Here is a 15,951-nt window from a genome sequence, read left to right on the forward strand (position 1 = left end):
CAGAAGCCGAGAGCAGAAGCCTTTCTTTACAGCACCATGCTGGGAAACCTCTAATTTGTGTGGAACCAAGGTGGTGCTCAAGAGGAACGGCCCTAAATCTCCACCTTTCCTGTGCTTAGCCTTTCCAAGAGTTTGCCCTCAAAAGAGTGCTTTCCTACTTTAGTTTCCCAAGTCCAGCCACCTACGTGGTGGGATATGTCCATCCCTTCCTGCCCTGCCCTGTCTGGGTCCCAGCCCGTCAGCACAGGGCCGTGAAGCCAAGCAAGGTGATGCTGAGTGTGGTTTGGGGGATAAAAGCTCACTCCTTACTCCAGCTCCTCATCTTCGCTTGGGAAGATGCAAGTATATATGTTTTAACTTTGTTCATAAGCTCACAGAACAGCCACATCCCTGCTGAATCTCTGGCGTGCTCACAGCCTCTTCACGTCCCCCTCTTGGGAGGAAATCACCGCTGTGTAAACTGCTGTATCAGACAAAGCCACCGCTCTCACCGCGCTGCCGCCGCTCCATCCCAAGCGCCTCCGCTTCCACCGACACCCCCGCGCAGCCGGCGGCTCCTTGGGGGCCGGGCCGGGCCGTGCCACCCCCGGCGGTGTCCCCCGGGGGCCAGGAGGGGTTTCCAGCCCTGAATTTCCGCGCCGGGCCCTCTGGAGGTCAGTGTTTGCCCGCGCTGCAGCGGACCTGTTGCACCGGCGGCTCACGCCGCGTCGCGGAGCCCCGCGGAGGCTCCGCGGGCAGGGCCGGGAGGGGCCGGGCAGGAGCCCGCCCGCTCGGAGCCTCCGCCAGCCCCCTCGGCGCGCAACCCCCGCGCGTTTCACCGGCCCGATCGGCCACGGGGCGCGCCGGGGCACCCCGCGCTGCCTGCGCGGCCGCGGAGCCGCCAGCGGGGCGCTGCCCTCCTCCCCGCCCGGGGCGGTTCCGCACCGCGGGGCGGGTCGCGGCGGGCGCGGGTGGAGCCGCGCGGCGGGAGGCGCCGTACGCGCCCCGCGGAGCGCCCCGCGGAAGATGGCGTACATCCAGGTGGGTGCGGAGCAGCAGCCCCCGGTGATCCGCGTCCCGGGGGAAAGGGGGACTCGGGGGGGGGGGAGATGTGGGGATGGCGTGTGGGGGGGACCCACTGCTCCGGCTGCGGGACGGGCGGCGGCCCCCCCCGTGCTCCTGGGCCGGTGCGGGTGCGCAAGTTCGGGTTAACTTCTGGGGAGGAGTTGGTGGGGGCGGTAGCAGCCCCCGGGCAGGGGGCAGGCGGGGCCGGGGCAGGTGCGGAGCTGGCAGCCCGCTGTTGGCGGGGCACCGGGGCAGGAGCGGGTCCCCACGGGGGACGGCGGGCAGCCCTCGGCCCTCTCTGACGGGGGGAGTGGGGGTCCCGGGTGCGGAGGCCGCATACGGACTTACTGGAGGGAGGAGGATGCTGAACCCCGCGGGCAGGCTGAGATGCGCTGGGGACTTAATCGGCCCCTCCAGCCTGGGCACAACCCGGCGGGGCGGGGGGCAACAGGCGCCCTGGGCGAGCCCCAGCCTTGGCCGTGATGGCTGGGACCAGCCGTGCGGGGCTGAATTGATTTGGGGGCTGGTTTAAGCCCCGAGTGATTTTCCCCTCCGGCCCTGCAGTTCCCAGCTGCTCGTTTTCCATCTGTAGCTCTGGGGGCTGTCGCCCAGTTTTAAGATGAACCCGAGCGGAGCATTTCCAGCTGTGCGGGGACCCCGGGCGCCGGGGCGTTGGTGGAGACACCCACTATCAACACCCCCCGTCACCCCTCCCCGGCCGCCCTGCCGTGCCCCCACGGCCCCCACCGACTCGGGCGCTCCCTGCGGGGGCTCCCGGGGCCCTTGGGCTCGGCGGGGATCTCGAGTGGGGCCGGGCGGGCCCCCCGGCAGCGTCACGGTCAGGGCCCCCGAGGCTGGGAGGAGGGCAGCAGGGACACACGCTGTGGTGCTGGTCACGTTGTGGTGGGAGGGGGGGCCACCCACGGGGTGTGGCTGGGGGTTCTGCGCTGTCCTAGGCTGTGGTGTCCGCTGGCGTGGGGCCTGTGAGCCTTCCCTGGGGGTGTAGCTGCGGGGACACAGCACAGGCTGTCACTGCGGGGGGCCCCACCCTGCTTCAGCATTCCCAGGAGACAGCAGTGTGGTGGGTTGTTGTAGCTGGTCTGTTGCCCAGGTTGTGGTTGGTGGCAGTGCTGACTCGGAGCAGTGACCACCCCCAGGGTAGTCCCAGGCAAACTGGGAGGACTGGGCCCCTGCAGCAGGGTAAGAAGTGGGGATGCAGCCCTGCCTCGCACCCAGCCCTGGGTGCTGGGACAGCTGCCTTTGGCCCTTGGTGAGGGTTCACTTGTGGCTGAAGGCTCCCAGTTGGGATGTGGCAGGGCATGATGGGGGTGCTGAGTACCTCTCAGCAGCTGTGCTCCCTGGGATCCCCCAGGCCTGCTGGCTTCTGTATCCTTCCCATAACCTCCACCCAGCCCTCCTCCCAGTGTGAGCGAGGGGGATGAACACAGCTGGTCATGTTTGCTTTCCTTTCATGGCCCCCTGCATTTAAGCAGTATGTGGCACTGGTTGCTTGTTTACCTCTTCTGCACTGTAATACTTAGTTCTTATTTCTGTCCTCCCGTTTCCTGGTGGAGATTTGTGGGTGGTCACGGCCTGACTTCACTGTGGGACCCTGCTGTGTGTGTGCCCTTGGGGCTGGTGGTACATAGTCGTGGTTTCACATCCCTGGTGCCCCATGGTGACCAGGAGGGCTGTTTGACACAAGCTGACCAAGTGTCCCTGTGGGACATTTGGAAATGCCCCTTCCTTCACCCAGCAGGTGCTGTGGTGTTGGATCGGGAGGCGCTGATCCAGCCGCTTTATTTTAGAGCCATTTAAATAGTCTTGTTGCAGCTTCTGCTGAACCACTGTAGCTTTGGCTGCTGGGCTTTGGCTGCAACTTTGCATTAATAAGGAATGATAAAGCCCTTTAAACCGTTTAGAATTTTCCTAAACACTTGGTCCATGGGTATCTGGTAATCACTGTCTTGTCACATTGCATTGCAGAATTTCCAGTCTCTTAATTTGTGCTTCTAACAAGTGGTGGCCTTTTCAGCAAGCACTGGTTTCTGAGAAGTTGAAAAGGGAGACTTGCAGCAAAAGGTGGTCCATGGGAGAGTTCTTGGAACTAAAAGCAACTTCAGTGTCCCAGCTTCTATATAAAAGGCTGCTCCTGTCCCTGTCATGACCATGAAGCTAGAGAACGATTTCTACGTGTGAAAGAGTAGAGCAGTGTTTTTTGGGGTGGGTTTTTTTTAGAGATTGCCCCTGTAGAAAGACAGCAAGGACAGCTGGGAAACTCTTAGGCATTATCAAGGGAAAGCAACAGGAAAGACATTTCAGCAGGCTTCTGAAATGCTACTAAGCCTCAACTTATAAAGGAAGTGATTTAACTATAATATTCCAAGGGTGGCCTTTTTTTTTCCACTGTGGCATCTAACTGGAAAATGTGGATAAGGCTTGCTGTCAGCAGCAAGTAGTTGCTGCAATTAGAGACAGGTTATTAAAGACAGTAAGTGGTTATGTGTGATGCCCCATTAGCAAGGGACAATAAACAGGATTTTCATGCTCCAGAATGGGTTTGGGAATTTTGGTCCTGGGGAAAGAGGAGCAGAGGGAGCTTGGTGGGGAAGGACTGGAAACAGCAGAAGCTGATGCCCAGTCAAGAGACATCTTCTTCTTCTAACCTCTACAAGGTACTATTGTCTTGCCAGAAATTTAAGCTCAGCCTAGGCCAGGGCATGTCATGGCAGAAAATTTAAAGTTATTTGAGCACTGCTAACCTGTTTTTGTCTTTTTAATTTTGTTCCCCTTTGCTTCATCATGGATGTCTAAAAGGACAGTTGGAACCAATAAATGAGGTGAGTTAATCTGATGATTCACTCTCTGCTCTGTCTCCTCGCTCCATCCTGAGGGGTTTGTCTTGTCTTTTCTGACTCTTTGCTGATGGCCTAGATATAAGTACTGCACCACATTTTGGGCTGGTAGGTTTTTTTATTATTATGATTTTTGCAGTGTTTTTGTTTATGGAAAAAAACTGTGTGTCTCATTGGAACAAAAAGAAACATTCCTGTGGAGTGTTTGCTGCAGATCTGCTTTCCTCAGAGGAAACCCCTTTGCATGGTGTGTTAGTGCCCTTGTATCTGCACACTTGTGAATACAACAAATGTCTCAAGTATTTTTGAGGAATATCTAGGGAGAAAATCTCACATGCTTTCAGCTTCTTAGGAACATTTCAAGGTCACATACAATTGTAAAGTGATTTGACCCTGATGTGCACATGCTGTGCTCCTGCAGCTGCATGTCTCTCCCCTGAGGCTACGGAGCAATGCCCTTTATTAGCAGTGTCCTTGTGCTGCTTAATGAGCCTTCTCATGAACTGCAGAAGTTGACACTGGTGTGGGTGGGAAATGGGCTAAGGTTTGGCTTTCTGCTCCTCTTGAAGCAAGCAGAACTTTCAAGTGGAGGGGAGGCTGGAGATGGCGTGGGAACAGGGCAGCAGCCTGTTGCCCTTCTGCTGGGTGCTTGCACCCCGTGGCTGTAGCAGCAGGGAGCACTGTTACAGGTGCTGCTGCCAGTGCCACCTTGGAAACCTAAGGAATGAAACACTTTTCTGGGTTAAGTAACTTCTTTGCAAGAAAATCACTGAAGATTCTTCATTATATTAATAGTCATAGCAGAGAGGAGGCATGTGGGTAGTGGGCTTCTGCTAATCCATTTTAGTGGCAAGTTTGTTGATGCTGTATGTGTATGGGTCATACAAATACTATATACTGATGCATCTGCAAGAAGAAAATGTGTTCACATTGCTGTGTTAATTAAATAGACCCATGCTGGATTAAATTGGAGCTTTCACTTACCTTCTGTTTTTAATTCCCTCTGTTCTACATTTGCCGATCTATTAATTTGTTGATGTGTGTGACAGAATAAGCATGTTTCCACTCTAGCATATTGCTGTGCAGTAGTGTTTTGTAAATCACCCTCTTGCCATTCTACATAATAATACATTGCATCTAGAGGGAAAATACCTGTGGTGAATGCTTATTTTCCTGCCTTGTTATGACATAGTGAAGTTGGGCTGGTAACTGCATAGCACTTTGTTGATATAGATAGAATAAATATAGTTCTTAGTGTTCTGTTGCAGAAATACAAACATAAATACAGCTGAATGTTATTTCTCTATAGCTATTGATGGGTTGTAATCTTGTACTTTGGTTTCCAATGGCTTCAGGGTCTACTCGCTAGAATCTCGGATCTCTTGCTGTGCCGGTGGACTTGTAGAAATTGTTGTCAGAAGTGTTTCGACTGTAGCTGTTGTCAAACAAATGAAGATGAAGTTGAAATCCTGGGACCTTTTCCTGCTCAGACTCCAGCCTGGCTGTAAGTTTAGATGCACAACTTGCTAGCTTCAACTGAGGAGTAGGGCTGCTCAGCTGTGATGGGAATACGGATACGAAATGGTGATACAGGGCATTTGGAGGGTGCCACATAGAAAGGAAAAACCTCCTGGTGAGTGTGGGAATGTGGGCTACTCAATTGCAAAGTGGAAAAGGGCAGCTCAACTACTAAGGTTAGTCTTTTGTCAAACACTTCTCTGATGGGTAAGACAGAAGGTACTTTGTAAGCTAGCACAGCAAGCTGGTAACTGTTTTAGCTGTGCATCCTTTTCTAAAGATGCTTTTTATCTTCCATCATAGAATCATAGAGTCATGGAATGGTTTGGGTTGGAAGGGACCTTAAAGATCATCTAGATCAAATCCCCCTGCATTGGCAGGGACATCTCCCACTAGGTTGCTCAGAGCCCCATTCAACCTGGCCTTGAACACTTCCAGGGATGGGGCCTCCACAACTTCCTTGGGCAACCTGTTCCAGTGTCTCACCACCCTCATAGTGAAGAATTTCATCCTTATGTCTAAGGGCAAGAAGGGGAGATGAACAGCCTCTGTTACACCCATTTCACAGGTGCAGAAGCAAAGCTGACTGAAGGGACCTGAGCAGTGCCAAAAGGCAACAAGGATAGGAGAAGGGACACAAGCAGCAACATCTGTCACTTTGGTCTCTCAACAAGCAACACCTATTTCCTCTTCAAATGGATCCATCCTTTGGAGCACTTCAACTTAGCTGAAATGCTGTGAGGTTGTTTTGAAAGATTTTCCTACCCTAGTGTGGAGGTGGTTATCATAAAAGCAGATGAAAGGTGTACCTTGTAAGTGCTCTAAAGGGGAAATTAATTTAAAGTTTAATTTAGCAAGACTTGATCTCCTGCATCATCTTAGTACTCTGCAAGATTTCCTCTTGAATCGTTAAACAGCAACAGTGACAGCACCAGGTTTTATCTGAGGCTTCGATTAGTGCATTTGTAAATCTGTTACAAAGAAAGTCAAAGAAATCTTCCCTGTTTAATTCTCTCTCGTTTGGGAATCTGCACCACAGAGATGACCCCATGGAGGCATTAGGAGGCATTAGCGAAACCAAGAAAGGAGCAGAGGTCTCTGTCTTTCAGTGGATGCTCTGTCAACTGGGTTGTCTGGCTGGGCAGATCATTTGATGGACACAGCTTCAGTGTATCCAGAAGCTGTGGTATAGGAGATGCCTATTTAGTGCATGCTGTGATGCTCAGAAGTTGGTACGTAGGCACTGAGACATTCAGTTAATTTTATCTACTCCTGTGAGTACCTGCTGGTGCTCTGTGCAAGGTCTGGAAGGTCCATGTCTTGGTGCTGCATGAAATAAATTGTCTCATGTTTAGGTCGCAGCCTTGTCTATATACTCTTTTGAATCCAGGCAGAATAGGATGGTAATTAATACTGAAGCAATAAAAATAGAGATGTTCAAGATGTGTTAGAGTGGTTTTTAAATGTGGAGCAGCATATTTAAGAGTCTGATATATGCCCAGAAATGGATTCACCTGCAATTAATGGGAAATGGAAACAAAATCAATGCTAAATAGGAAAGCATTGCACACAGGAGAACACAGGGATGAGGCTGCAGGATTGGATTTAGAACAATCACTTACTTGGGAACAAGGAGCTAGGCTTGTTAGGAGAGCATGCTTCAGAGTTCTCTGGTGTGCTGCAGAGCAGAAGGAACATCATGTGTATTTGGGAGCATGGGGTGATTGTCCCGTGGTGTAGTTTTTGACTACTGGATCCTTTTGTCTGGCTAAAGGGACATTGTGAGCATTGAAGCTCTGTTCTTTTGATCTCAAAACTCAGATGTATGGTGACTGCAGGTGAGCTGGACTTTGCCATGGGCAGAGAACATGGAGACCTTTGGACTCATGAAATGCTCTCTGCAGCCTGTATTGTTTTCCCCAAGTCCTGCTCCCTGTGAAAGCCTCCACAATTAACTTATTGGAATGGCCATAAGCAGAAGACAGTGCACTCTGGGGGAAAAAAAAGAAAGAAAAAAAGCCAAGTTCTTGAGCCATGTTGCTCTTCATGCTGCACTGCTGCAGCTACTCATGCTAGCAGCCCTGGGTAGGGTCCCCAGGACCCCAGTCTAGGTCAGGTACCCATCTTTCCTTCTGGTTTCAGATGATTTGGTGCAGTTAGTGTCTCCCTGTTCTGCTCTGGTGCTGAGAGAAGGTAAGTTCCCAGAGGTAGTGCCTGAGAGGGGCAGCAGGAAGCAAATAGAAAGATAGACAAGTGGACCAGCTTTCCTTTGCTAGGAGACATGGATGTTGCCATGCCTTGGGATCACTGAAAGCACCATCTGCTCTGGCATTGCTGCAAATACTGTGATCTCCAAGGACACCTGTTAACCACGTTGATGTGAAAGCTGGAGACCAGCCTTTGCTGGCTTGAAAAGGCAGTTGGCTCCTCTTCCTGAGCTGAGATGGGCCCAGGGCAGTGCCAGGGAAGATGGTGATGTTTTAAGGTTCCAGAGAGACTTTGTTGGAAAATGGTGAGGGACCCCAGAAATTAGTCAAGTGAGGAGGGCAAAGAGAGTAGAACCATCCTTTACAGCCTCTGTTGGCTCAGAATTCAGAAGCCAAAGAAGATTTATGTTTTCACTGCATCGATCTTACACTCTTAAACCTTCCTATGCATTTTTGGAGGTAGGAAACATCTGGAGTTAGATGTGTGAGCAGAGTAAGAGTTTGGAATTGCTCGCAGAATAAGGTGTTCAATGGGTGTGGTTTTAAGTGCTCAGAGATCTGTGTATGCCCATTGACTGCCTTGTCCTTTTTTTTACTTTAATTTTTGAAAAGCAGGATTTTGGATTCAGTGGAAACCACTGAAATGGAAGATGGATTTGACACCACCATATTCTGCATTTAGATACATGCATTGAATTTGTGAGCAAATCTGTTTAATGAATTCCCCGCTCACAGCTTGAATGTTTTTTAGAAGTAGATCTAGGTTTTCAGATGAGAACTTTCCATCTTGCCACTTCTTCATGGACCCAGGACACTGATGTAATGCAAAATTCAGTTTGCTTCTTCCTTACCACCCTCCCCCCCCAGGGGAGATCTGCTTCCTGTGTTCTTCATTGCCCTACTAGCAAACATCTGAATGTCTGTGCTTAATAATCCAGCCTTTATTTTTTGTCTGTAGGTTTTGCCTTTGGCAGCTCTGAGACACCTCATGGCCCTGGAAATTCAAGCAGGGACATTAAGCTGCAAGTTTAAGCCCTGACTCTTGGGAGACTTGATCCTCCTCATTTTCTGTATTTTTTACAGTGGCAACTTAGGAAAAAAAGTCTTACTGAAATGGGTCTAATTGTATTGACCTGAATGCAGGGCAGATTTTTGTTATTTCTTCAGGAGCCCTTGCATCCTGGCCTTTGCAGAAACAGGCTGGGAATGAGGGTGTGTGTTGGAGCTGTCCATTATGGAATATTCTACACAGACCCCAGAGATAAATGGTGCAAACTTGGTGAGATAGAATTGAAATGAGAATGTGATTCCTCTTCCCAAAGGTTTGGATTAAACAGAAACAGAGCTGCTCTAACCAGAGCCAAAGTTTATTTGAGGAAAAATTATTGTGGCTCAGCAGCGATTTCCTTACTAAAGGTCATCTGTGTGTTATTAACTCACTATTACGTTTACTCGTTGTAGAACATCCTTAATGCCTCTCTTCCTGATTCCCTTTTCCCCCTGCCTGCTCCTTACTCTGTGCATTTGCTGCTCAAACACAAGCATATCCAAATGCTACCTATGATTGTGTAGACCCACATTTAGGCACGAAAAAGCTATTTGTGTTCCCAGTACTGATTATATGTCAGACCACATGATTTGGACTCCCTTTAATGGGCTGCAGGGTTGAGCAAACATTGTGTGCCTCTTTTAGTGGAGGGCTTGGGTTTGATTGTTAACAGACCTTTATTTATTTTTTTTTTAATGTGGATGGGTTGTGTGACTGACTTGATGAGATTTGCATGGATCCTGGGTGAACTTTGTGGGTTTGGTTAAGAATTCCGTTTAAAAGCTATTTTATATTGGGGGGCCTTCTCTGTGAGTTTACTGCTTTTTGTAGAGTGTATTTATTGCTCAGCTCCAGTCATTGGTCACTAAAGCAAATGATTCAACGTATTTGGTTTATACCCAGCAGAGCCATGCATGTAGAAAGGGTGAATGAGGAGCCCCTTGGCTTCATTCATTTCACGATGACACTTTCCTTGTGAACTGCTGCTGTTTTTTAGAGCACTCTCTGGTGGATTAACCAAAAGGCTTGTTTTGCATGATGCACTCGTAGCACTGTGTGATTTCATTTCCAGCAGCAGCCGCTGCCCTCAACATGCAGTTGGAGACTTTATCTCCTGTAGTTATTACTGTCTGCTCTTGCTCTTCTCTCAGTCAAGGCTGGGATGTCTTGACTGCTGTGTGAGCCACTGCAGCTGTGACACATTGGAGTTTTTAACCAGAATGTTGGTTTATATGAAAACAATATATATATATATATATAACAAATAGAAATGAGAATTACACATGGACTTCTTTGTGATGCCAGTCTTCTGTTGAGTCTTGCCAAAGATGTTACAGCTCTCATGGAAACTTGCTTAGACCCTGCCAGCTTCTCTGCCCTCACTGAGATCCCTGGGCAGTAAAATGACTGTCTGGTGAGAATCACCTCTGGTTTATAGAAGTGGATAAAAAACAGCCAGTTATTTGAAAAGGCATGTCAATAAATAGCTCTTATTGAATTGTATTTATAAGATCAAGTTTTGAACTTAAGTGGCATACCTGCAAAGCAATATTTTACTGAGAGAGGTGTTTGATAGGTTTGAGATGTCTGAGCATGGTGGTTCCCATGCTGGTTTGTTCCTAGTGAAGTCCGTGCTTCCAAAGCGTAGCTGTGAAGTTACAGGAGTAATCTGCTGTTTGGGGGTTGTTTTTTTTTCCCTTTTTTTCTCAAATACAAATATAATACTTCTGATCAAGATCTGAGTCACCTGTGCCTGTGGTGGCCTGTGTCGTGCTCTAATACTGATATAACTGTTTGAAAGGCAGAAAGATAAAGAATCTGTTTTTTTACATAGATCCAAAGTCAGTTGCTCAGCCTTTTGCTTGCCAGATAGATCAGGAGATACTCTGCAGCATCCAGGGATGTGCTCCCAGGATTAGACCCAGAATACCAGAATGTCCTTTTATTCTGTGTGTACTCCTTTTACTGGCTTGAATCACCCAAAGATCTCTCCTTATAACAGGATAAGCAGCCAAAATGAGGACAAAGGTGGAGACTCTGATAATACAATCAGTGAGCTGCCTCCCACTCTTCAGGATGTTTCCCCTGACAGAAGGCGGTCGTCTTCAGATGCATCACGCTCCGCTTACAGCCTCACCAGGCGGATTTCAAGTAAGGTCGTCCTTCCAACATTAATGTAATTCTTCTGGGGGAGAAAATCAAACTGTAGTGCTTGCTCTTTCATCTTTTAGACAGGGAATCAAGTCAGGTTGAAGGTACATTGATTAAAATCCGGTTCTGCAGGAGCACAGTGGAAGGAGCCGGCCCTGTAGCTGTAGCTTATGCATGGTGGCTGCACGTGAAAATGGATGGGGTTGGGGCTGGAGTGTAGCTGAGCTTGGACTTCAGCATAACTAAGGATGCTATTAATTGTTGGTAATGTAGTGGTGAAAAGTCTCCCTGGGGAGCCTGCTGTGCTGGGCAGTGCACAGACACAGAATGGCTGTACCCGAAGAAGCACAAGTTGACTTGCACCTGTAATATCTTCAGCTGAGTTTCTAACAATTGTATTTTTTGCATTTCTTTTGTTTAGGCTTAGAGTCGAGGAGGCCAAGTTCTCCCTTAATTGACATTAAACCTATTGAGTTTGGAATAATAGGAGCTAAGAAAGAAATAGTTCAGCCAACTATCCTGCGAAAAACCTACACCCCAGATGACTATTTTAGAAAATTTGAACCAAGACTCTACTCTCTTGACTCGAATAGTGATGATATGGACTCCTTGACTGACGAGGAGATCTTGTCCAAGTACCAGCTGGGCATGCTGCATTTCAGCACGCAGTATGACCTGCTGCACAATTACCTAATAGTGCGGGTGATTGAGGCTAAAGATCTGCCGCCTCCCATTTCTTACGACGGCTCAAGGCAAGACATGGCTCACTCCAACCCCTACGTGAAGATCTGCCTTCTTCCTGACCAGAAGAACTCCAAGCAGACCGGAGTGAAACGCAAAACGCAGAGCCCGGTGTTTGAAGAGAGGTACACATTTGAAATCCCCTTTTTAGAAGCCCAGAGAAGAACTCTGCTTTTAACCGTAGTGGATTTTGACAAATTCTCACGGCATTGTGTTATTGGCAAAGTGTCAATGCCCTTGGGCGATGTAGACCTTGTGAAAGGAGGACACTGGTGGAAAGCCCTTGTGCCTAGTTCTCAGGTAACAATTTATCAGATTATTGCCACAGTTTTTCTCACTGTTTTTTTTTCTGTGCAATTCCTTTGGTTGTTGGCAAGTAATGTGGTTCCCAATTAGTCGCTGTCATCTTGTTAGTATGGCATCTGCTGGGTTGAAGTAATGTGGGCCTATAACTGGTCTTATTACTAGTACTGTGAGGTAGAGGAGCTTTCTTCCTTCGTATTAAAAGGTGGTGGCGTGACAAAAGATCCTGTGTCAGCTTTAATGAGAACAATTCCAGACTGCTTTGGAAATCTGAACCTTTTCCATGATCTTCCTTGTCACTGCAGTGACCTGCATCCCTGCCCAGACACTGCAGTGACATGGTCCCATCTGGGTCACTCCTGTGGTTGTTGACTCGGGGACTTGAAGGGAACCACTGGTGTCAGTTCAGCAATAATTTGATTCAGGAAAGAGTATAGAAAATAAAATCTCTACAGACTTGTGGCATCATGCATAAGCAAAACAGTGGCAAGGTGAATTTCTTGTCATCATGTCCCTGAAGGAAATAAACTTGCCATAGTTTTTTTTTCTGATGTAAGTGGCATGTTGCATGCATGCAAGTTTGAGCATGAATTTTGGGCTAGATTCAATGGTCCGATGGGATGGGGAGAGACTGTGCAGAGGGTCTGTGTGCTTCCATATCTGTTCTCAGGAAAGGACCCTGGTTGGTGCCACCTCCTTGTCAGCCAGGAAAAGAGCTGTTCAATGGGAAGGTCTAAGTTTTGCAACCAGGAATGGCCATTAGCTGCCAGAGTTGCTCCTAGCAGTGTCACCCACATTGCTACAGCCATGTACAAAGCCAAGCTGAGAGCATGGCATGAGCATCTCAAGCATTTTTGCTAAGGACAGGAGTACCACTCAAGGTTGGTAGAGCAGGGTTGCCTCTTCCAGTTCCTTGCCAGCTCTCAGACTGCAATTTCTAAGTTTAGAGCCTTTGATGAATGAAAACCGTGTGTGAACTTGGATGGTTCACATATTCTTTGATTTCTCTGTGCTCAGGGAAGGGTGGCATAGCCAGAGGTATTGGATGAGGTGAACAGAAAATCATTGTCCTCACTGCTGATTTGTGGTGTGGGTCCAAGAGTCTGATTCGGAGCGGAAACTTGTGATCAGACACTTGTGGAAGTAAAACCCACTGAGCAGTATTTATACATTAAGGGTCTGTGACTATGCTTTCCTCCCTCTCTGTGAGCTCTTCTACCTGTTGCTCAGGCCTTCTGTGGTGTGTGAGAGGGAAGGTCAAGTCTCCTGGTAACTGTGAGAGCAATTACTAGATGTGCTGTAATAGAAGTAGCAGCATTGTGGGATTAGCCTGAACAATGTCCAGGCAAAAAGGAAAGTTTTGAAAGTTGAATACAAGCCAAACTCATGGGGTCCCCGAGCATGTCTGTATGCAGGACATGTCTTTACAGCAGTGGGATCTGCTTTGCTCAGTAGAGTGGCTGTGGGGACTGAGGGGACAGCTGTGTTACCAAGTGGTTCATAAAGAAAATGAAGGAGGACAGATATTCATGGGCTTCCCTCACTGCCTGAGCCTTTCCCCTAATGCTTGTGTACAAATGCCTGTAACAATTATTTTTTTTTTGGTATTAGGGTTTCATCCTGGGCTCTGTGTTACCTGAGGCCAGGGCTCTCCTCTTAACATCCCCCTATCCTCCAGTGATTCACACCATGCAGCCTTGCTTTTTTTTATTCCCCTCTGCTTTTGCATGATAAATACTTCTTTGTATTATGTAGCTCTTTATTAGTAACGTGGATTCATTCCACAGCTAATACAGACCTTGATTAGACAAGATCATCTCTGCCTTTGTGTGCCAAGCTTAGAGCCAGCCCTTCCTCCCTCCTTCTCCAAAGTTTCACTGGAAGCTGCTTCTTTTTTCAGCAGTGCTTCACCAGGATTCAAGAGAAATTATTTATGCAGAAATTGGCATTTCTGACGTTTATAAAGGGAAGGAGAAAAAGAGAAAACTCCCTTTGAATGGGTAGGGCCTAACCTTACAAGCCTTTTGCATTTATCTGCTTGCTTATGGAAAATGGAAATTAAGCAAAAAGTCCTTCACACCTTGATTGCTGAAGTGCCTTGTTTTGGTTTTCTAATACATCTTTGTTCTTCTTGGCTGGGCCTTAGCTGCCAGACTGCAACTGCAAAGAAAAGCAGTACTTGGCCCCAGGACATCCAGGGAGGTCGTTTGGTATCATCTTCCCATGTTTTCTCAGTGATTAGATTTTTAAAGTTCATTGAATGAGGTGTTTTTTCTGTTAGCAGTGATTAAAATTAAATGCATTGAGCAAAAGGTTGAAGTAAGTCCTGGAAGAAGTAAAACAATAAAGATTATTACTTTGAAAAACCGCATTTTGATGTCTTTCAATAACAGTGATGCCTGTGCTAGAAATTTGTGAGGTTTTTTTCATAGCTAGTTGGAAGATTCTGCCTGTGGAATTACAGTTTTGGTGTGTTGACAATTTTTTTTTATACTTCTCACATTTTTGCTTGATTACTTGAGAGACAGAGACCCCTTATTATAGCTTATTGTTGGATTGAACCCGAGTCTGCTGAAGTGGACTTTGTTTTGTGAGATTGTCTTAGATGGGGATGAAAAAAATCTATGAGCAATAGCATTTTATTTTGCAGAAGGTGTCCTGGGATTCTGGAGGGGGATGCAAATCTGCCACGGCACAGTTCTAATTGTTAGTTGATGAAAATTTTCCAGGCTGGGTTGGCTGCCCTGGGGCTTTGACATGGAGCAGCAGCTGGCAGCAGCAACCCCCAGCGATAAAGATTGTGTTGGAGAAACTGCTGAAGCAGGTGCTTGGAAAATGAGTAACAGGAGGGAGAGAAAAATAGACAGTCATAGACGTGATATGTAAAGATGAAAGGCACAAAATACGTAGCTTGTTTTTTTTTTTTATTGGTATTTATAGACAGAAACATGATGGGCTGGAGAGACAGAGAAAAGTGAATCCAGATGGCAGGAGCTGTGGAGAAGGTTTTCTCTTCATACTAATGGGAGTGGAATTGGGCAAAGTTTATGGAAGAGCAGAAGTGGCCTAAATGGTACTGGCTAAGATGAACATCCATTTTGCACTTGCTGTATCCACCTGGAAGCTATTGCCATGGAGTGTGCTGATAAAGGCAGGTGCTGGATCCTTGTTCCGCTGCCATGCTGAGTCCTGTTAAGCCCAGAGCTGGGACACTGCCTCAGTACAGGACTGTGTCACACAAGGGAGCCTTGCTAAAAATGAAGGGAGATGCTGGCAATCTCGTGGTGTGTGTGGTGTAAGCAGGGACAGGTGGGTTTCTCCCAGTCTGAGACATAGTTCAGCTTCTGCAGCTGATGATGCCATTGACTCCTTGATAAGCTCCTTAGACCTGTGGGTGGGATGTACAGTTTCTTGGTGGGTGAAAGCCTGTCATCATAGCAGAATGTCTTTGTTACCATCTCATGGAGTTACTTGTTAACTAACAACTGAGAACTTGTCTTGGGTGTAAGGAGGTGGGCTGTGCAGCATTGCCATGCTGGTTACATCAGGAATGGGTCATCAGAGAACCCAAATATGGGTGAGTAGCATGTTGTCCTCTCAGCCTTGAGGGATCAGTGCAACAAACCACTTGATGCTGAGCATCAGGCCAAAGGCTGTACCTGTCCAGAAGTGCTTTTTTGTTTGGGTCATGCACTGAGCACTCAGAAGGATGGAGTCCAATGCAGAGGCACAGGGGAGCTGCCATCCAGTGTATCGTCAGAATCAGCAGCTGAGCAGAAGGACTTAACTCCTTGTAGAAGATGTCAGGGCAGGTAATGCCATATTCTTTATCCTTGGTAGTTTTGGAAGGCTTTTTCTTGCAGGGTAATTGATGTGTTTCTGAAGCACAGTAGCTGCTCATGGAGTGGCTCTTGAGTCCAGTCCCCATAGGAACACTCTGCACTCCTCAAATATTCCCTTAAATGTGTGTGGCTTTGCTTAATTACCATGCATGCAGTTGGCAGCCTTGCTGGAGCTGGGCTCAGATTCACACATTTCACTGTTAAGATTAATTCTGAAACACATGTTCAGGACCCCGAGTTTT

General features: G+C 47.8%; 1 protein-coding gene across 1 annotated transcript in view; it reads left to right on the forward strand.

The window, feature by feature from the left end:
* The first annotated feature begins 952 nt into the window (after positions 1–952).
* SYT17 (synaptotagmin 17) overlaps positions 953–15,951 on the forward strand; it is a 37,314-nt gene continuing 22,315 nt past the window's right edge. The window contains exons 1-5 of the mRNA XM_051631701.1: positions 953–1,020; positions 3,867–3,884; positions 5,255–5,403; positions 10,675–10,823; positions 11,245–11,864. Of these exons, the coding sequence (XP_051487661.1) occupies positions 1,006–1,020; positions 3,867–3,884; positions 5,255–5,403; positions 10,675–10,823; positions 11,245–11,864 (951 nt within the window). The 5' untranslated portion in view covers positions 953–1,005. The remainder of the gene's footprint in view (positions 1,021–3,866; positions 3,885–5,254; positions 5,404–10,674; positions 10,824–11,244; positions 11,865–15,951) is intronic.

This window comes from Apus apus, chromosome 14, assembly GCF_020740795.1.
Source record: "Apus apus isolate bApuApu2 chromosome 14, bApuApu2.pri.cur, whole genome shotgun sequence".
NCBI classification, from domain to species: Eukaryota; Metazoa; Chordata; class Aves; order Apodiformes; family Apodidae; genus Apus; species Apus apus.